At 37.7% G+C, this 23,509-nt stretch overlaps 1 protein-coding gene across 1 annotated transcript in view; it reads right to left on the bottom strand.

The window, feature by feature from the left end:
- HUNK (hormonally up-regulated Neu-associated kinase) overlaps window positions 1–22,228 on the bottom strand; it is a 46,570-nt gene extending 24,342 nt beyond the window's left edge. The window contains exons 1-2 of the mRNA XM_015819342.1: window positions 21,968–22,228; window positions 5,812–6,104 (exon numbers count right to left, since the gene is read on the bottom strand). Of these exons, the coding sequence (XP_015674828.1) occupies window positions 5,812–6,104; window positions 21,968–22,228 (554 nt within the window). The remainder of the gene's footprint in view (window positions 1–5,811; window positions 6,105–21,967) is intronic.
- Window positions 22,229–23,509: the final 1,281 nt, after the last annotated feature.

The raw sequence follows: 23,509 nt of genomic DNA, 5'->3' as shown, positions 1-23,509 counted from the left end.
GAATTTACATTTAGAACATGGTCAATGTATTCAATATGCTTCATTAGAGATTTTACATTTAACACAACTGTCATTGGATGGGATAATTACTTGGATTAGAATAAACAGGAAGTGAAAATATCCTTTTTCTTAGAACAGAACACCAGATAGGTTTTAGGTAAACTGAAAAATGCCTTTTGAAGCTGTATGAATAGAGAGAAAAGCACAAATGCCAGTAGGATTTTTTTTTCTCCCAAGGCAAATAGCAAATATCAAGGAGCAATTATCTCAGGATGGCAGGACAGGAAAGAGATCATTCTCCTTGCTTGTCATAATGAAATAAAATAAAGAAAGTGTTTCTTAGTCTAAATATATTCCTAATATGGTAATATGTTTTAATAACTACCTTTCAACAATCACAAGAACTTTTTTACAGTAAATTGCTTAGCATAGTCAACTGGATGGAACAATTCCAGTAAGTCAGATAGTTCCCAATAAAAATGTATAGCAAACCACGATACATATTTATTACTGAAAATGATAAAGCCCAGGAAATGCTACTGTAGGAAAACCTTACTAAAATAAAGCTCTAGGAACCAGATGCTGCAAGCCACATTAATACCTACTGTTGCCTTTAAACACAATGGAAACAATGCAACATACTTTTTCATATATCACATCCAGAATACATATACCTATGCATTAATTACATTTATGTATCTAAAATAATGTATACCTTAAGAAGTATGTTGAACTACTAAGCATGATAGTATGGTAAAACCTGAATGAAAATAAACTAATGAGGTATAAGACAAATATACTGGAAAGATTGTTGGGGAACCTTTTAACATTTTTGGTACTAAATCAAAGATAGTAGGACAATCTTTCCAATAAAAATTACTTCAGAAAGATGAAAATAATGTATGATAGATTCATATTAAATGTCATTCTATACTGTAGAAATTTCTATAAATGAAGAGTACCTTATCAATAGATAAGCAGAAGTTAAGCTGCTAGTTTCAAAAGTAATTTGATTATTTGTGATCAAACTAATATCAGATTTTAGCAACCACATCAATAAATTTTCTCATTATCTTTCTCTAATCTGGTGCTTCAGGTCTTCCAATGATGCACTCATCACCACTTTAACAGAGTCCCTCCATCTTTCTATTGGTTGTCCTTTTCTTCACTTTTTTCCTCCACTTTTCCTAGCAATAGAGCCCTTCTCCCAGAGAGCTAGGTCTTATTATATGTCAAGTTCAATAATTTCATCCATGATGATCCATTTATGTATTTCTTGGCTATCCACAGTATTCTCAAGAAACTTCAACATCGTAGTTTGAAAGCCTCAATGCTCTATTTATCCCACATCTTCAAAATCACATGGAGACAATAAGATGTTCAGGGATCCCCATATTCTAAGCACATTCCACAGCTTGACATGATTGAAACAATCAATGGAGTTTTTTTACAATCAATGAAGCACAGACTGACTTTTTCTGGGCATTCCTTGGCTTTCCCAATTATCCAGCATACATCAGCAACATCTCATGCTTCTCCATCTCTATGTAGGGAATCACCTGCATTGGATGACTCTAAGTACTATTTCATATGTATGTAAAATTAAAAGATAGTTCTTTCTTTAGTCTCCTTGGTTACACATCAAAATAAATCATAATAAATGTATCATGCTCATCTTTGGGCAGGTGCTCTATGTGCATACAAGTAGTCTTCAATTACTGACTGCAAGTGGGACTGGCAACTCCGTAACTAAGCAATGAAGCTGCAAAATGAAATGTCATGTGATTGTGCTGGCTTACATGTCAGTTTTGATTGTGGTTATTGTCAAGTGAATCACCTGAAGATGTTAAGCGTGATGTCACATGACCACAACCTGTGATCTCCTGCCAGCTTCCCCACTGACTTGGCTTGTCAAAAGTCAGCTGTGAAGTTCAGAAATGATGACCATGAGAAACTGTGATAATAGTAAATGGGCTAAACAGTTGCTGAACGAACAGTCAGTAAATTAGGACCACTTGTACTTACGATGTTACTGCCAGAGATCACTTCATGATCTTCCATATCCAATTCAAGTCTTAACAAGCAAGACTGTTCTCTATTATATATTGTCCTATTTCTCAAAATCTGCTAATTATCTGAATAACTAAGTTTGAGAAGATAATATGCACCCAGCTCCTCAATTAAAGAAACAGTGGAAAACAGATACACAGAAAGTAGTCTTTGCTATTGGAACATTATTAAATTCCTTTCGTTGATGTTTTGACAGTAATTACACTGAGTATCTGTAGTTTTAAAATTACTTTAAAAGTTGTCGAGAATTTCCTATGAGATGCTAAAGCAAAACTTCATTCTAAGTCTCCATCATTCCATAGAAAGGCTAATTCATATTAGTCTGCTTTACATTTAATACTAAACTAGAATTTAATGTTATATGCTATCTAACAGAAACATGGTGAATATACTATGCCATAAACCATTTTCATTATGGCTTACTCTAATTAATAATTCAACTCACTGCACTATAGCTGTGAAATATTAATCCTGACCCTTCTACCTCCAGAAGACTGTGGAACTGAGGTGAAGTTGTCTATTAAACAGTTACAGCTTTCAACTGATAGCTTGCAGACTGAAGTTTCATTTCAGAGACATTGGGAAAAATGGGAGTATTTTTCTATTCATAGACACAACATAGTGGGAAAGAACCAACCCAGAACTAAGGAGAAATTTCCTGACAAAACAATTAATCAGTGAAATGACTTGCTTCCAGACATTGTGGTTGCTCCAACACTGATGATTTTTAAAAAGAGATTGGACAACCATTTGTCTGAAATGGTATAGACTAGAGTTTCCTGCTTGAGAAGAGGGTTGGACTAATAATAATAATAATAATAATGATGATGATGATGATAATAATGATGATGATGATGATGATGATAATGATGATGATAATAATAATAATAATAATAATAATAATAATAATAATAATAATAACAACAATAATAATAATAATAAAGTTGGAAGGGACCTTGGAGATCATCAAGTCCAACCCCCTGCTCAGGCAGGTAACCCTATACCATTTCGGACAAATGGCTGTCCAGTTTCTTCTTAAAAACTTCCAGTGTTGGAGCATTTACCACTTCTGGAGGCAGGTTGTTCCACTGGTTAATTGTTCTGTCAGGAAGTTTCTCCTTAGTTCTAGGTTGCTTCTCTCCTTGATTAGTTTCCACCCGTTGCTTCTTGTCCTGCCTTCAGGTGCTTTGGAGAATAGCTTGACTCCCTCTTCTTTGTGGCAGCCCCTGAGATATTGGAACACTGCTATCATGTCCCCCCTCGTCCTTCTCTTCGTTAAACTAGACATACCCAATTCCAGCAAACGTTCCTTATATGTTTTAGCCTCCAGTCTCCTAATCATCTTTGTTGTTCTTCTCTGTACTCTTTCTAGAGTCTCAATATCTTTTTTACATCGTGGTGACTAAAACTGGATGCAGTATTCCAACTGTGGCCTTACTAAGGCATTGTAAAGTGGTATTAATACTTCACGTGATCTTGATTCTATCCCTCTGTTAATGCAGTCTAGCACTGTGTTGGCTTTTTTGGCAGCTGCAGCACACTGCTGGCTCATATTTAAATGATTGTCCACTAGGACTCCGAGATCCCTCTCACAGTTACTACTATTGAGCAAGGTACCCCCTATACTATATCTGTACATTTGGTTTTTCTTGCCTAAATGTAGAACCTTACTTTTTTCACCATTGAATTTCATTTTGTTAGATAGCGCCCAGTGTTCAGGTCTGTCCAGATCCTCCTGTATCCTAAGCCTGTCTTCTCGAGTGTTGGCTATTCCTGCCAGCTTGGTGTCGTCTGCAAATTTGATGAGTTCCCCATCTATCCCCTCGTCCAAATCGTTGATGAAGATGTTGAAGAGCACTGGGCCCAGAACAGAGCCCTGGGACACCCCACTACACACTTCCCTCCATGTAGATGCGGTTACATTGAGGACCACACGCTGAGTATGGCCGGTCAGCCAGCTACGGATCCATCTGGTGGTGATGCTGTCTAACCCGCATTTTTCTATCTTATCAAGTAGTAGGTTGTGATCTACTTTGTCAAATGCCTTACTGAAGCCCAAGTAAATTATATCCACAGCATTCCTCTGGTCCACTAATTTTGTCACTTGGTCAAAGAATGCAATAAGATTTGTCTGGCATGATCTGTTTTTTACAAACCCGTGTTGGCTTTTAGTAATGACTTGGTTTGCCTGTAGGTGTTCGCTGATTCGTTGTTTGATAATCTTTTCCAGAATCTTCCCAGGTCAGACTGATAGGTCTGTAATTTCCTGGATCCATTTTTTTTCCTTTTTTGAAGATGGGAACTACATCAGCTCCTTTCCAGTCCTCTGGTAGTTCCCCAGTGCTCCAGGATCTTTGAAAAATATAGTTCAGTGGTTCTGAGATCACATCTGCCAGTTCCTTGAGAATCTTGGGGTGTAATCCATCTGGTCCTGGTGATTTGAACTCGTCTAGGCTGGACAAGTGCTCACTTACCATTTTCTTGCCTATTTTAACTTGTGTTTCTATTCTGTTTTTTATGGCACTATTTTTGATAGGTTGGTCTTTTTTCCCCCTTTGTGTAAAGACAGATGCGAAAAACAAGTTAAATAGTTCTGCTTTCTCCCTGTTGCTTGTCACCTTCTTGCCACTTTCACCCACTAATGGACCAATCGTTTCCTTCACTTTTTTCTTGTTTTTTACATGTTGAAAGATGCTTTTTTTGTTATTTTTTACTTTGGTCGCAAGCCTTAGTTCATTTTGAGCCTTGGCTTTCCTCACTTCATCTTTGGGGGCTCGGGCTATTTGCTGATATTCTGACTTAGTTATGTGTCCCTCTTTCCACTTTCTATACTTGTCCTTTTTATTTTTCAATTTATCAGAGAGTTCTTTATGCAGCCATGCTGGTTTCTTTTGAGAGCTGTTATTTTTCCTCTTTGTTGATATTGTGCTAGACTGGGCTTTTATTATCTCACTTTTCAAAATTTCCCAAGCTTCTTGAGTTGTTTTCCCCTGGAGGATTCTCATCCATGGAATCCTTTCCAAACCCTCTCTAAGTTTATTGAAATTAGCTCTCTTGAAGTCCAAGACTCTAGTTTGACTGTGTTCTATTGCTTGTGCTTCCATAATGTTGAATTCCAATATTGCATGATCACTTCCTCCCAAGGTTCCTATGGCTTCAACACCTTTTATCATTTCATCTGTTAGTGAGAATTAGATCCAAAATGGCTAATCCCCTAGTTCCTTGGAGGACTAGAAGACCTCCAAGGTCCCTTCCAACTCTGTTATTTTGTTATTCTGTGGGATCTTGCTGAGAAAGAAAAAAATGAAATCTGCAAATCTTATTGGAATTATTTTCCCCATTTCTAGAATTACGTTCTTTAAAAAACAAACAAACCCTCAAATGAGTATAAGGCATACCAGATTAGATAAACCAGATTAAAAAGAACAAGAATAAAATTTTCTGTGGCAAAAGAAAAAAAATCTCATTTGATTTATAGAAAAATGTATTTATAAATTTTCTCATCTCATTGAGTTTTACCATAGTCACCAATAATAGGAGCTGAAGCAGATAGGGAGAAGAGAGGTTAAAAAATAGCTTTGCTGTGTTGGAATTCTGACAGTTGCAATCCCAATACATATGGAGGACATCAGCACATGGAAGGCTAATAACAAGTGGGGGGGAAATTCTTTTTACCATGGATACGGATGGTAATAGGCATGTATTATTCCAAAAATATGAAACAGGTAATGTTCACCTTACCTGTGAACAACCCCTGCCCGATGTAGATGCTCAACTGCTAATATAAGCTGTCTGATATATTTGCGTGCTTCATGCTCTTCCAACCTCTTCTTCTCATAGATTTTGTGCATTAAGTTGCCTCCTGGGCATAGTTCCATGACAAGGTAGTAACTATTTTCAGTTTCCAAGATATCCAGCAGTTGAGCAATGTTAGGATGACGAATCATTTGCTGGATCTGGCCTTCCCGTCTCAGATTCTTGGTCACATAGGTGTCCTTTTTGGCTCTTTTTTTATCAATAACCTTCACTGCCACCTAGTAAGAAACAAAAAAATGACATTTTTAAAAAAAGTTTTAAATTATGACATTTTCTTCATTCATAATAGAAAAATTCACTTGAAAATGTAATATTTAAATTTATTTTTAAATCTAATGTTCATCCCATCCTCACATTATAAAATTAAACCTCTATGTCAAAAGTACAAGTTTTTAAATGAGTCATTTTGTGTATTTCTAAATACAATCTCCATCTTCTTTTTTCCTTCTTGGAAATTATCCAGAGTTGTATTCAAGTATTACATGAGGGAATCCGTTTATACAAACCTATAGTAATTTGTTTAGACAAAAATAAATTGGTTTACAGAAAATACATTTGCATATGTGTACCAGAAATGGCCATCATTTATATATTATTTAGAAATGATATTACTAGATAAATATGCCTGGGAAGCAGCTAATAATTTATATTATAATAAATGATAATTCCAACAGGCAAGCATCTGCCACATAACACTCCAGACTTAAGAAGTATAGATAAGAAAGGTAAAAAAGTGGATAGTGGATGTTGCACTTCCTGGAGATAGGAGAAGAGAAGAGAAGAGAAGAGAAGAGAAGAGAAGAAAAGAGAAGAGAAGATTGTAAGGTAAGGTAAGGTACGGTAAGAGAAAGAACTGGAGAAAATAAGAAAATAGAAAGACTTGCAAATAGAAAGACTAACACAAAAATACTGCTTAAATCTGTATATACAGCATATTTCATCAATACATTACAACATCCTAGGTTCTAGAGAAGAACTTGATGCATATGAAGGTCAACACCAGCTAAAGAACTGGCAGCTTCGACTTTACAGTGTTGTGAATAGATAACAGCAATCAGTATTGAGAAAATCACCACCAGACAATTACAAAAAACAGCTTTAATTGGAACAGTGGTACCTTTAACTCCATCAAACAACATCTGCCTAACTCAGTTTGCTGGGAAGGACTCAACAAGAGGATAAAAATTCCAAATCCAGTCTAAACTGAATGCAATGAAATTTCATTTTAATGTATGCCGATTAGTGTACATTCAAAGTGACAATAAAAGTGACAATTATTCTATTCTATTCTATTATTCTAAACATTATGCGACCAACCATAATAATCATAATTGTTACATGATTATGTGTGAGAGCCTGTTTGGTGTAACGGTTAAGGCACCAAGCTAGAAACTGGGAGATTGTGAGTTCTAGTCCTGCCTTAAGCACAAAACCAGATGGGTGACCTTGGGCTAGACATTTTCTCTCAGCCCAAGAAAGGAAGCAATGCAAACCACTTCTGAAAAGTCTTGCTGAAAAAACTGCAGGGACTGATCAAAGCAGTCTCCAAGAATTGGCATGACTGAAGGAGAAAATATGCATATTATTATATGTATAATACATACCACAAGCAAGAGCATACCAGCTACTCTTTGGACAAAGGCAGCCTGAAGCCTCTTCAAAACTCATATCAGCTTATTGTAGAGCTGCAATAAACTAATATAACATTGCTAAGACCTCTATCATTATCGCCAGCTTGAATAAGAATGGCACAATTGACATACCAGATTATTCAGTGTAAGGGCACTTACAATGCAGCTGCAGCCACCACTTAAGTATCCAGGTTCAAAGTAGAATAAAAAGCACTCCAAAGCATAAACCTTCTTGGCATAAACTAGTGATAAAGCAACAGGACAGAGGACAGAATTTAATCTCACTTTAAGTTCAATAGCAGTAATCTTATTTACATAAATGAGACCTGGCATGAGGTCCATTACAATCTTTGTATAAATTGCTTCAACCAGTGACTAGCATTCTGATCATTTCCTTTCTAAGAAAGAACTTGCCAAAATAATTAAAGTAATAAAATTAATCTACATTAGAAAGTAATTCTTGTAAACTACTTCTGAGATAAAATATGAGTTGCTAATGTCGGTGCAGTTTGACCTTATCTTCCAACCGGTGTCCTATGGTTTGGAATGAATGATGGATCTCTACAGATCAAGAGTGAAAAATTGTGCGTGGATTAGATGGGGGAGCTGGAGGGGGGGAGAACATTACTGAGAGAGAGGCAACAAGCTGGCCCTCTGCCAAGACCTAAAGAACAGAGCAATACAGTACTGCAATTACCTTAACTTTTAATGAAAAAATCAAAGTAAGGCTCTGTGAGGGAGATGGGCAGCTATAAAAATTTGATAATAAAAATAAATAAATTCAGATAAAAGTTCTTTAACAATGTAATTGTACAACATGTACGGCATGAATATTGTTTCCACAAGCTAATTTTTATGATTTTACAAATGGTTTGAAGGAAAATCAGAACTTCTATGCACGTATTAAACAGAAGATGGATTCAGGTAACTAATTATATTAAACCTCAAGACAGCTATTTAAACATGCAGTAGCTCTATCACATAAAAAGAGTTTAAAGAAGTTCCACATGGTTAATTATCATGTAAATCCATCCTGCCTTAACCAAGTAACTGGCCTTGCATATGCTTTTGAAGTTGAGCATTATACATTTAAGGAGATTATTCTTAAAAGTTTCATCTGCTGAAAGCAAATTGATTTATGCATACTGGAAAGCTGTTCCTTGTTGGCAGAAGGTGGAAGTAGAGTTGCAGAAAGAACCAGAAAGAATACATTGTCTTCCAGTAACAGGAAACACCACAAGAAGAAAAACATATTATTTGAAAAGATTTGTGAATCATTTCATTCCCAAACTTAATAGTCTCAACTTTATTAAATGATTTAGATGCAAATTTAAAAAATTACCCTTTCTAACTTGGTCTCCTCCAGACCCCAAATTCTAAACGCTAAAGTCTCCTAAACAATTGGAAGCAATCTGGGTCCCCAGGTTGAGAGAGATGTTTTACAGATGGTGGGCAAATATGGTCGTTTATAGCTGAATATCTATCAAACAGCAGATCATCTTATTTGCATTAAACAAAGTTTTTAAAAGTTTTTAAAATTATTTTAAGTAAAAGGTGATCTTGGCAATATTTGCCAAGAAACGTGTTTAAATCACATTCAACAATTTCTTTTAACCAGAAATATGGCATGTTGTTCACTGAACATTGTAGTCTTGGAAAATTCTGATTTTTTTGTTTCATTTTTCACAACTAGTTCAGCTACATATTACATTTTTTTATGTGGCATAGCCTATGTTTAGGTAATCAGGCTCTCAAGTTATATACTCTAAATACTGTAACTTATTTTTAAAGGGTCATCTTAGTTTGCTTATGAATATGGTAATAGAAATTGGTGATTGTTTTTTGTCTACTGTTCTTTTACAGGACTGTCTTACATTAAGGATCTATGCTTCTTTCAATTAAATACATCACTTTCCGATCATTTTTCCCTTTACTTTAAACAGAGAACAATCCTTTGAATTAAAATGGCTACAAAATAATATTATTAAGTATCTCAGTTGTAATGAAAGTCAAAGCAAATGTGTTTCAGTAAGGTTAGTTCTGAATGTAGGTTTGTTTTTCCCTCTGTAAGTTTTACAAATGGCACATGGATGGTTTTCTAGATGTCCAATTTAACATCTTTAATGGAGTAGATCTTTCAAACATGTGGTCATGTCTTATTAATATTTTGACCATAACTATCAACTGCTATGTATACATAATGGTTCTTTCTTCTGTATCAAAAGATAGAAATTAAAAGTACTACTTTTGTTAGTAAGGAGGAATGCATACAGCTAATTAATTTTCCTCACCATTTGTAATAAAGTTCAGCAGCAATAGCAATAGCACTTAGATTTATATACCGCTTCACAGTGCTTTATAGCCCTCTCTAAGCAGTTTACAGAGTCAGCCTATTGCCCCCAACAATCTGGGTCCTCATTTTACTGACCTCGGAAGAATGGAAGGCTGAGTCAACCTTGAGCTGTTCAGAATTGAACTCCTGGAGTGAGCAGTGAATTAGCCTGTAGTACTGCATTCTAACCACTGCGCTACCACAGCTCTTCAAGCGGGTAGAATAGATGAAAGCAATCCTGAAGTAAAAGAGCTTGTCTTATTTAGTTCTTGTTCCTTATGCTTTCAGAATTGCCTTTTCCATATATTCATTATGCCTAAATTATTTTCAGTTCCAATAAAAAATTCAAGTCATGGTGTTTAATGTCGCTCTAAGTATGGAATAGCATGAAGCATAACAGAATCTCTCCATGGTATGAAGAAAACTGGTGAGTTTTCCAGAAACATTTTTTCTGAAGAATGGTGCCAAAACATGTCTTATGAATGCTGGGCTCCAAACGTGTAAATCTAAAAACCCATAATCGCCTTTAATCACTGGAACTATCACAAGTAATGCAATGAAAGGAAGAGAACCACACTCCATAGGAAAAAGCAGGTGGCGCGAATGTAGTCTGCATCTGGAAGACAGTTATTGCTTTCCTATTTGTTAAAAGTAGACTTTAAAAAAGCAACATAAACTATTATTCATTTCACTATCTGATTCATCCTTGGGAGTACTTCAACGCTGGCTAGATTAAACAAGACTACTGAAGTATGATTGACAGGGAGCTAAATGGATATGCAGATAGCCCTTGACTTATGACCATCTGTTCAGTGACTGTTCAAATTATGACGGTCCTAAACTAATTGGGGTTACAACTGGTTCTCAGAGTTCTAGTCATCCCAGCATGGTCACATGATTACAATCTGGACAAATGGTAACAGGCTTTATATATTTATAAATTTTATTTATTAAATTTATATGCCGCCCATCTCCCCAATAAGGCGGCTTTGGGCTTGCCCTTATGATTGCTTGTAGTGCCCCAGGATCATGTGATTGCCATTTGCGACCTTCCCTACCAGCTTCCCCAGAAAGTCAATGGGGAATCTGGCAGGGAAAATAGCAAGTTGCTGGAATAAGGCATACCCACCTGCACACCCTCCTCCAGCCCCTGTAGAAAGCCATGAAGTGTGGTAGGGATAGAACAATTTAAAATATACTCAGTCCATACAAATCTTCCAAGAAAACAGATGATTACTTAACAAAGATGGTACAAGACTTATTCAAAGTATTCAATCTTTTAAAATTCTTTCGTATGCATTACCTCATGCTCTGCTAACAAAACTTAATTCTTATTCTTTTTTGTACATCTATAGGATACACTCTTGAAATATTACATCTTTCACAAGTTTAACACAAAATTATTTTACAAAATAAAATAAGTTATTTCACAGCTATTCCACTTCCTCCCACCCCACATTGGCTGAAAGGTTCTATCTTTCTCATATTTAACACTCAACTTTTCAGCCAATCATATTTCATTACTGGGAAGAGTAATAAAAATTAGCAGCTGATGAATACGCCTCTCTGTAATTTTGTTTCCCATTCAACAGCAATGTGACAGAAACTACTAAACACAGCGTGAATGGGCAGGCAGGGTAGAAAAATATTTATGTACTTATTCTTCAGAATTATACCTTCCTACGTACTCTGGTTACACGTAGAGTTAAGAAGCAGAGAATTGTTTTAAATACACCAAAGGTTTATAAGAACTCTGCTTATGATGAGAACTATAGAACTGCTGGATAAGTTGAACCCAAAATTAAGAATGTTCTGCTTTAGTAGAAACCTCCTCCTTAAAAAAAAGTGGAACACGTGTGCTACTGTTTCCAATGCACAATGGTTGAGCATGCAGATGTTGCTCTTTAGGTCTTTACTGCATATTCTGAAAATTAGGGGTGTATTATTTTTCTTACACCAGGTAGCTGTAAGCTTTGAATTAATAAGTAACTTTTCATTTTAATAGATCTAAAGGAAAGGGAAAATATGTACATTCTGGGTTAGACATTTGATTTTCAATTTAAGGGAAGAAACATTTCTATTTGAGCCTATCTGAATTACAGAATGGATTTCTGACTTATATGAAAATAAGCACCTCTTTCCTCATCTGAAGGAACAAATTTACCTGGTGACCAGACTGCCCATCCAGCAAGGTCTGGAGCAAATGTTCTGACTTTTTTTTTTAATGATATTTAAAATCTGCAAACACAGTAACATTGACTGAAAAGTAGTTCTGTATAGAAAGCTACAAAAAGGTGGGAGAAATAAGGAAGCAAAGATGCAATATGATCTTTTACACAGAATTACTCATTCAAACTAGGAAATTTCTCTTTAAAATCTATATTACAACTAATGTTTAAATAAAATTATATTGTAGTCTGTTTGGTTCTGGGCTAGGATATAGAAAGCAGGCTTCTATATCTTATTCAACAAATTATACCTTAGCACAAACATGTACCCAACATTTTTGTTTGGTGTAATTATCCTCAGTAAGTTTAGGATAGTGTACTTATTGAGCAAGAGAAAAAAGTTACATGAAATAGGGCTACCAGATTTCCATTTATATATTGCATATTATATACTTCTAAAACTCTTGTGTCTGCTTGATTATTGAGCAAAATGATGCATCACAGGGTAATAATTTTTGAATCAATATATCTCATAGGGACTAACTCACAGAATGCATCCAAAATCCAAGATCCATGACTCTATGGAACTGAAATTTGGCAAAGTTGTGGCCACTTTAGTGCTGCCACACTGAACTACGGTCACATGACTGCCATTCCCAAAACTCCCTGCCAGTTTTCTGCAAGAAAAAAAAAATCAATGGGGAAGCCTGCAGGAAGTAAAATTTGTTCCCACTCCAACTACTTTTTTGCCTGCCGGTGATTATTCTGTTTCTCTGTTTAGGTAACGAAATATCTCTGAAACAATGACCCAATCCCAGCATGAGTTGTCTAGTATATAAATAAAGCTTCTTCTCCATTTCTGAGTTGTTTTGAAGAAAACAACTGTCTTCTGTTTGCTGTTTGCAAACCACAGTTCTTTTACCCGAGAGGGTTTACTAAGAAAAAAAATCTGGAATCTCATACTGACCTGAAGCATTTTATAGTACAGTCATTATTTCTGAATGGGGACCTAACAGGAAATTTAGATCCAATTTATGCTGGCTAATGAAGAGATTATCAGTAAATGTGGTAATCTATTGCAGCTGTCCCCAACCTTTCTGGTGGGGGGAGAGGGGATGGTTGTGTGCACATGTGCACAGCTCCATTTGCACAAATGGTAGGCAGATATGGCTGCTGCTCTCAAAAATGGAGCTTTGTGTGCTAGTGAGCACGGGTGCCCACTGCTTGTGCAATTGAACATGCATGCATGCCTGCTGCTCACACATGTGGAGCTGTGCATGCGCACACACTAACCCACCATTTATGTGGCCCAATTCCAGACCGCAGCATGGGAGTTGGGGACCCCTGATCTATTGCAGCTACCGTAACTTGGTTATACTTATATTGTCATAGAAACACGCCACTCATTAAATAAAACATATTATAAATACTTCTGAAATGACAAATGTATAAGAATGTAGTAGTAGATGTGATAAATATTACATTTTGGCAATCTTATTACCATGGCAACTTCAAGCAAATAAGAAAAGTATAAATTCATTTTCCTGCATATGTAATCTTACATTTCTTGTAATACCTATGTAAATGCAAATAGTTGTTAATCCTTTACTTAATCCTATTCTTGGAGCAACCATACAATTTAGCTAAAATAATTTATAGGAATGAAATATATGAAGTCCACTGAAACACATACATAGATGATAATTCTACATCTGCCAAGAAGATCTGAAACTGTATTATTCTTTGTATACCACATTTATAAATAACCAAAGATAAAAGCAAGGCATTAATGCTTGAAAGAAATAAACTTGTTATGGTAGTATGTAGTTTATAAAAAGTGTAAGGAAGATGATCAGCCACCAACAAATTCAAAAAGATGTACTACTCAGCTGTTTTTAGAAAGCTGTTATTTCTTTCATTATGAATTTGTGGAAGATTAACAAGAATTTACAGCTTTCAGCAGTGCTTGCTCTTCATACATAAGCCTCCTCTGCATTTCCAAGATTTTAAAATGCAGAGCGTAGCAGCTGTTTGCATTAAAAAATAATATAAAAAAGACCTTTCTATAAAAAGATCCTTCTAATATTATTCTGTCTTTATAGTATAACCTGGTTATCTTTAGCAGTTACAAGGTAATGTATTTCAAAATCTGATTTCATACCAAAAAACAAATAATTGATTTTTTTAAAAAATTTCAGTAGCATTAATGAAATGTATCTTTCAATAGCTGAAATTAAAGAATCCAAAATGTTGGCTGAAATATATAATTCTTTAATCACAGGATCCAATTCTACAAATAGTAAGCAATTCTAGCCATTTTGACATGCAACAATGGTATTTTTTCACTGTCATTCAATTACTAGATTAGGTGGCATACTAATTTTATAAGTACCAAAAAAAATCATACTAACAGCTAGGACTACAGCCCTGCTTTTTTTGACGTGCATTATATACGCAACTAATATAAAAAGGGGAAGGGCTTTGATTATGTATTCAGAGCCACCATCTTGATTTTTAAATACTCCTGGGAAGGAATTTTTTTTAAAACTAACACTATTTTAAAATAGCAAAATCTGTTAAAGAAACTTTTCACATTAGTCAAAGAAAGCAATGATATATTTGACAAAATTAAAGAAATATGAAATTTGTTTTAGAAAAAACTAGTCATACAGTTGGAAAAGATTAAAAAACTAGATGATTTTAATTAAATTTTTATTTATAATTGCTAAATTAAAATGCCATTAATCTTATTTGTAAGAATGATTACCATAAAGATAAATGAAGGATTTGGTATACTTAGAAACACAAATTAAAAAGTGAACAGAATTTAGGAAAGTACAATCTGAATTTCACAGTCACATTAATTTACAATTAGCCATTAATCCATATACAATCCAAAACAAAGATGCTGAACACTCATTGAGAAATGCCATCCAGTCTACTTTGGATTAGCTAACAGTTTTGAAAAGACCAATTGGACCTAATTTGATTTTTCTCAGATTCTAAAGTAGGATTAACACCTACATTTTATTATTTTCAGTCTGTGAAATACAGGGGAAAAAACTATATAAAAGTGCTTGGAACAAATTTATCAGACTGGCTGGCCCCAGGATAACTCTCTAAAAACAGAACGTAACAGGACTAAATTTTGTTGGAGAACCCACAAAAGAAAATGGGCCAGACACAGACAAGAGCTATAGAGAAGAAAAATTCAAGGGAAAAAAATATCCCCCAATGAATCCCTCTATGAGAGAGACAGCTTGGAATATTGCCAACTATTCAATTCTGAGCCCCCCCCTTTCTCCTCCTCCCCAGTTGAGTATCTAGAGCAGGCCTATTGTAAGAGCGGAGGGGAAGAATTATAGTTTTATAAGATTTCTCCAGCTTGTTATTCTTTCCAATCCAGTATAATATTGGAAAGAAATTGTGTCAAGCGGCTTTGGACTCAATAATCTGTTAGCAGGATACCTCTCTGAAAACAAGAGAACAGGATTAAATTTGGTCTAGGACACGGGTGTCAAACTCGCGACGTCACGTGACGTGTCACGACTTTTTTCCCACTGCCGGCAATGGGGTGGGGCATGGTTTTGGCCTGATGCTTCCGGGCAACGGGCAGGCAGTTTGACACCCCTGGTCTAGGAGAAGATGGCAAAAGAAATGCGAATTGAAAACTGATCCCATCAAGCTGGAGGCTGTACAGAAAAAAATCCAGGAACAAAAATTTCCTCAGTGATCCCCTATGGGAGAGACAGTGGGGCAGCACCTGGACCACTGATGACACTTCGACTCTAAGCCCTGCTTGGTCATGGACTACAGAGAGAAATGCTTGCAACCAATTCTGACATTCTCAGAGCACACAGAAGGGTAATGGTGATGGGGAATAGAAGAATAGAATGATATGAATGCAAGATAAGGAGAAAAGAAATACATATGTATTACATGTTATTTCAATACACAAAAGAGCATGCAGATTCTTTCCATGGCAACTACTGAACCTAGAATTGTGGAAAAAATCAAGAAGCCATTCTTTACATACTTTCCCCAATCTGTTAGCAGCTACACACCGTATTTTCCGGCGTATAAGACGACTTTCTAAACCCTGAAAATCTTCTCAAAAGTCGGGGGTCGTCTTATGCGCCCAGTCGTCTTATACGCCGGAAAATACGGGTATTTTATTTTATTCCTTTACACATGTGGTTTGGCATATTACTCATCAAGTTTTCTCTCCCCCCCCTCTCTCGCTCAAACTCTATATTTTAACTGGAAAAGTTTGGGGCCGTCTTATACGCCCAGTCGTCTTATACGCCGGAAAATATGGTAATAATAATTCAAAGATTTGGTTCCATTCACTGTATCCTTAGTTAATCATTTCAAATATAATTAGGGCAACCACAGTAGGGATACAAAAATGCAACCTCCGAATCTCTTTGCTGATGTCCAGGCTTTTGCAGCCCAGTTCTGATCACCCTAGCATAATTTCTTTTGCCCAGTTACAGGTCCCTGAGAAATTCAGAAAAAAATGAAGAGTGGTGCTGAATTGGATAGCTTATCCTGGTTCCAACATATTCTGTACATGCTAAATTTCGATGCTTGTATAAGTGAAGCATGATGTAATTAGGATTACCAGATCAGGCTGCACAAATCTGAAGAACCACTGAGTGGCATACTTTCCAAAATGGTAGCACCAAGTTCTAACAATAGCATTCCATTTCCATATCATACTCTAAAGCAGTGTTTCTCAACCTTGACAATTTTAAGGCATGTGGACTTCAACTCCCAGAATTCCACAGCCAGCATTGCTGGCTGTGGAATTCTGGGAGTTGAAGTCCACATGCCTTAAAATTGTCAAGGTTGAGAAACACTGCTCTAAAGATTTTTCCTAACAATTAATTGGAACATCTTTTAAATTAATGTTTTAAACTGATAAGAAGCCACAGGTAACACTGTAGCACAAGTGTTAAATATTTATAACAACTAACTTTAATAATTTTCAATTATATTTTTATTCCTTTCTAATGCCTAAGACATTGTTTTCATTTATTTAATTTACTTTTCACAATTTTCTTGATAACAAATGCTATGCTCTAATATTTGGAAGCAGAAAACCAACATTGGTGGATGAATAAGAGATCTATCTAATCTGCAGATAACGCAAAATTAAGTGAAATAGCTAATACCTCAGAAGACAATAGATAAAATCAAAATGATCTTGGCAATAACAATTGATAGAAACCAAGCATAAGCTAGCAGTATGATGTGGAAATACAATTATAGACAGTTTCAAAACAAGTATTGTTGTCAAATAATGTATAGAAATCAGTCCACTTTATCCTGTTTCAATTTCAGTTGTTTATTGTATCATAGACCAGCAGAGTCCTCCATGAACATGTGTGTGTTGTATTTCTATTTTAGTAGATGATAAAAAACTTTAAGACAGAATTAAAATACATATATAAAACAACCTAACATCTGTGAGATTCATAATGCAGCCTACATTTAAGTATAATGTAAGCACTAGAATTATATTAAATATGATAACATCTAAAATTACAACGAAGTGGTAATGTCTAAAATATAAATAATATAGTTACACAGAGTGAATTGCAGAAGATTAGTCCATCAGGGTTCAATGGATCTTCCATGCTGCTGCACAAGACTTACCTATATGAACTCTAGCAAAAAGTAATTCATTTATGACAAGCATCTGGGCATAGGCTGAATCTGGGCGACCAGAATATCTACTAATTAGAGGTAGGAATCTACCACTAATATTTTCCCTAGATCTGCTTGCCACTCTGTATCTTCTGTCCCTTACTTCAGGGTTTGTTTTGCCTGATCTTATTCTGCTTGAGAACTGAAGAAATAGTCTACATTTAAAAGATTAGATTCAAAAGCCTTGATCCATGTGGACTGAAAATTGTCCTTAAAAATTAATGATAGAAATTAAGCTTCAAAAGCTTATAGAATCTAGACATACTCGACTCAACTTTTATCATACCTATCTCCAGTTGCATTTGAGACCCAGAGAAGTATCTGGAGAGCTGCTGTAATTAATTTAGATTGTATTCTCTTCCAAGGAGGTAAAACAAGAAGCAGGAGGGCCAACCAGAGTCCCATAGAGAAACTGGGCTAGTAGCTTAGTCCAAAAATGTTTAAATATGGCTGGAACATAATATCCTCCCCTTGGATCATAAATGTTTGAGGGTTGCATTGGAAGATCTTTGTCCAGTAGCAGCAGCATATACACAGTGGGCTTTCCTTGATCCAGTGGCATGCATGACTATCCTAAATACTTAAAGCAAGTCACTTGTTCTATTTCACTGTCATTAATGCTCCAGAGACGGAGCTTCGGCCTTTTGGCAAAAGCCATACTTTTGGTTTTCTGATTTATCATTTTTGCAGTACAGATCAAACTTCTCAGAGCTCTTTTAAGACATACTGGTGTTCTGGAACGAATTATACCCTAATTCTTTGCTGCAATCCCTGATTTGGCAGGATGGAAGTTTAGACATCTCACATACCATTGATATAAACTTTGAAAAGTGGGGAGATAGAGATGAATGTGCTTAGCCATAGAAAATAAGAGAAAATATGATGAACAAAGAAGCTCATCTAGAAGAGCAAGACTAGCTTGCTATGATACCCGAGTAACAGATGTGGAATAATGTATAAATTACACAAAAGCAAAATTCCAACAGAACATTAGGGAAAAAAACTTCCTTACTGTAAGTCAATGGTATGCTTTCCTTCACTGGATCTATTCAAGCAGCTATTTGCTGGAGATCCTTTACTTTGAATTCTTGCACTCAGCAGAGAACTCAATGTCCAAATGATCCCTTCCAACTCTAAAATCTTATGCACAGTTAGTTTAGAATAAGCTCCACTGAGCACAGTGATGTTTTTAGAAAATATGCACAGGCTCATGTTTCTTTAGAGCAATTGTAAGAAATACAGTATCCACCAAGTAACTATCTTTCTTTGTTAAATAGAAAATAGAAAACTAAATCAGATTCTGCACATTTACTGTGGTGCATGTGACTTAGATAATTTCTACACTAATACTGCCTTCTAGAATCATCAAACCATTGTTGTGTCAAAATATATGCAGACTTTTCATTATTTCAGGAATATATTAGAGCTATGCCACCCTGATTTAAGGTTTCAGTGTTCCAGACTACTACTTTAAGAACTTAAAATTAATTACTCAGTATAACAGGCATAGGACAGATGTAGCATAATCAAAGTATCCGGCCCCCGCAAATTACCAATGGATTTCAAAACAATGTCTAAAGCATTGTGGTAACCTGACTGGATGTAAGGAGGCCTTGTCCACTTTTTCCAGATGTAGACTAGAAGTATGTAAAGCCTGAACTTAATATGTCATTGATTATGGCCTAAATATTAATTCAAAGAAACTAGATTAATCCTGAAAAAATATTAACAATGAAATGCTAGATAGGTACTTGAATTAAAAAAATAAAGCCCTCTTCAAATTAACCTGATAAGAAAATTACTTGCTACTGACTTTTTTTCAACTTCCCTGTTAGCCTAATTCCAGAACTATAGGGAGATCAGGAAGTTGAAAATCATGCAGAATAAGACAATGGTAATCCACTTCCAGATTATTGCCAAGAAAACTACACTGAACAAGGCATAACAGTTATTTAGTATTATAATTAGTTATTACTTTTCCAACAATAGGTAACAGAAATAACTTACAAAACGTTTTACAGTTTCTATCACCAAATCACTTATCTCAGTTGTCTGGAATAGTCCTACTGCCCGCCCCCCCTTACAGTATTTTATGAAGAGTTTCTTTAGTAACTTCATTTACACAGTAATCTGTATATTTAACAAGCTCAACAAGTTACAAAACTACAAGTGAGTTTCCAATAGCCAAAAGGCAAAGAACGAACAGTTTCAGATTATTAAATATTATATTTTTGTTATCTTGAAATTCAGACTTAAAGTGACTATTCTGGTGATCTAGATCAGGGGTAGGCAACCTTGGCTCTTTTATGACTCGTGGACTTCAACTCCCAGAATTCCTGAGCCAGCATAGCTAGAACATGAAGAGATGGGTATACTCAGATGAATGGCTCCTTACACTGACAATCAAAATACACTATGTAACTATTCTGATTTTTTTCCCTGGTAATAAAAATTAAAAGAATGGAAAAACTTCAGAGCAATTACAAATGAGCAATTTTGCCCTGCAAAATTATGAGTATGGGGCAAAAAGGCAGCAAAATAAAAGCTTCTCTGGGACCACCCCTAATTAATTCTATTGCAATAAACTAGAGTCCTCAAACTAGATATTCTGGAAATGCATTGAACAATAATCCAATCAACAAGAATAGGAGTTATGCATGTTGTCTTCCAATAAATTTCAAAGAAACAAGTTGAGGAAGGCTGTAATAGCCTATCACAACTTTGATGATTCCGGGTGTTTTTTTATCACTAAACACCAGTAAATTCACTAAGTATTACGTACACGGGCCTAGAATTATATCTCTTGTGTCTTGTATGGTTTTGGGTGCTTCCAGACAAGATTTTTTTCATAATTTAAATTGCTTAGTTTGCCAGATTTTGGAGAGGAGTGGGCAGATGACTGGAGAAGGATCAGAAGACGGGATGGGTACCTATTCTTTGGGACCAGTGGAAGATATCTGGAGGCATCCTTTGTCTTCTTACTGTTCCCTAATATTGACATATCACTCCCTCTTTCCAGCCTTACTTCATTTAAAATGTTTCAGATGGTGTTTACAAGTAAGGCTTTGATTTGCAATCACCCTGCCTCAAACAGAGAACTCCTAAGTGTTCATGGGGAAATTTTAAAGGCTTCAACAGGGAAGGTTTCTAGCTCTGCCAATTAAAATATATTGTAGACTTTTTAAAAAAAGTCTTAATTAAATCCCCCCCCCAAAAAAGAAAAATAAACAAGTAGCGGAGAAACACGGGAAGGTTGCAAACGAAAGATTATGACATCTGAACCTTCTGTAAAATATTGGGAACAATGCAAGGATTGTGCGAAAACCTTATCCTTCCACTCGTAACCATTCCTGTTCTCACGGCTTCCTCTGACCCCTTTTTTTTTTCTTCTCTCCTTCCCTCAAGGGGGCTTTTCCCACGGAATTGCATCTCCAATACTACAAATCAACGACCATTGTGCAGCAACAACTCTTCTTTCTTAACTGGGGGAAAAAAACGATCAAAGACGACACAAGGGTCTGAAGCTGGAAAACATCGGGTGAGCCATAGCTGCATAACTAAGCCTTGTTAAGAAGCAACGAGGCAGAATAGCTTGGCTGTGCAGTATCTTTCGACTGGAAGCGTCAGGCGCCCTCCGTCTTGGAAGCCCCTCAACAATTGTGGAGTAAAAGCAGGAACGTCTGGGGAGAGAGAAAGCAGCGAACAGCGGCCCTTGCAGGCGGATTAGCAACGGGGCTTGGGCAGCGGCGTCGGGATGGGAAGAAGCGGCTGAAAGCGACTAGCTAGAAAGCAGTGTTTCTCAACCTTGACAATTTTAAGGCATGTGGACTTCAACTCCCAGAATTCCACAGCCAGCAATGCTGGCTGTGGAATTCTGGGAGTTGAAGTCCACATGCCTTAAAATTGTCAAGGTTGAGAAACACTGAGCTAGAGGGGCTAGGAAAACGGGCCTTTTCCACGGGCTACTTTGAAGAGGGGAAAAAAAGACCCAACTTAGTCCGTGGAAAGGGCGGCGCTACCAAACGCTCGGGAGCCGGGCGATACCTAACTAGGCGGCGGCCCCGTCCTCTCCCCAAAATGGGAGGAGTGGAAGCGGCCGCGCTAGACTAGAGGCTCATCATGTCTGCGTTGCGGGGGGGGGGGGGAAGCGCCTAGTAAAGACTGCCCGGGGTTCTTTGGCGGGAAATTGCCCAGGCGAAGAAGAAGAAGAACGGAAAGCGCGGCAGTTAAGAAGGTACCTTTTCGCCGGTCACGACGTGCAACCCTTCTCGCACTTTGGCGAAGGAGCCTTCTCCCAACTTCCGGCCGATCAGGTAGCTGCCCACCCGCTTGGTGTGCTGGAATTCTCGGATGCGCTCCCGGGAGGCCGAAGCGTTGACCCAGGCGGCCAGGAAGGTCCCCTCCGGACTGAGAGGAGGCGTCGTGGGCTCGTCGTCGTCGCATCCGAAGCTCGCCGCCGTGGGCTCGCTCAAAAGCCCGTCGCCAGCAGCGGCCGGCATCCTGCTCTTGCTGCAACCGCCGCGTCCCGGAGCGAAAGCACGGGCTGCGTCTCTCCTCCTCGGCCCCCTTTCCCGCAACTTGCACCCCTCGGCTAAACAACGGCGGCGGCGGCACCGAGGAACTCCTCTGCAAAGCCGCCGCTCTCCGCTGCGGTTGCTGCTGCTGCTTCAAGTCTGCAGCACCCGCTCGCCAATGTGACCAGCACCTGGGAGTCCACGTGGGGAGTTGCACGACGGACTGGAGCGCTTCGCTTCTTAGTCAAAATAAAATAAGGGCATGCCGAAAAAGAGGCGCCGGGGGTGGGGGAAGAAGCAAGGAATGGATTTCTCCGGGCGGCCAGCCTGGCTTTGTGGAGATTTCCAGGGTAGCTGCGGCTAGCGCGAAGCTCCGGGGCTCAGCTAGGGCGAGCAGCAGCACAAGCTACAACGCTAAGGCTTCTCCTCCTCACGTTGAAGAGGGAACCCGAGCCAGCTCCCGCAGATCAATTGTCTCCAGCCTCCTTGGAAGCCAGTTGGCTGCCGTTTCCTCGTTGGATCTGTCGATCACTTGTCCCCTCCCTCTCGTATCGTGCCTGGCTAAGCTAGACTGCCTCGCTCTCTTCCCCAGCGCCGCTGCTTGGGGCTCCTTTCCCCTCCAGCTGGTGAGGAGGGAGGGAGGGGGATCGGGGAGCAAAGACCTCATTCAGGCCGAATTTACCGTAATGCAACCCGATCGCTCGGTTAGGGACATATGCAGTGAAAGAAATAATGAAAATCGACAACGACCGAGATCTTGAAGTTCGGGTGACTCTTCCCCCGTTATTCCCTGCCGTTCCCCCCCCCCCTTTCTCCCGCTTTATTTAGTGCAGTTTGTCTCCGGTACGAAAGCCAAGCCACATCCCGAGGACGCTCGTTTCTAGAGAACGTTAACACGCGTTACCTTAAATGCACGCAGATGCTGCGTATTTCTATAATTAGGACACTCGAGCCGTATCCTAGGCTCTTTGCGTGTCTCTTTCCTGAGCAAAGCGTTTATTTGTCTCAAGATCTTTTCTTCTTACCCCGACAATGTTGTTACGCTGCTTCCCCCCCCCCTTTTTTTTTTTTTGCACCTTTTGTGCTCAAAAGCACTTCACTTTGTTTTCACTGTTTTTTTTTCTGCCGGTGAAATGAGCTTCTGAGCTCAGATCGTGACAGCTCTGCCAATACAAGTATAACGCTCCCTACCTCCCTTTTCTGTGGATAAAGATTTGAAGGCTGAAATGGCAGTTTCCCCTAGCAGCTGAAAGAAAAGCTCCACCT

Source organism: Protobothrops mucrosquamatus, unplaced genomic scaffold (genome assembly GCF_001527695.2).
Source record: "Protobothrops mucrosquamatus isolate PMUCROS unplaced genomic scaffold, P.Mucros_1.0 scaffold_149, whole genome shotgun sequence".
In the NCBI taxonomy this organism is placed as follows: domain Eukaryota; kingdom Metazoa; phylum Chordata; class Lepidosauria; order Squamata; family Viperidae; genus Protobothrops; species Protobothrops mucrosquamatus.
Note: the sequence above shows the minus strand (reverse complement) of the source record. Positions and strands in the feature narration are given on the sequence as shown.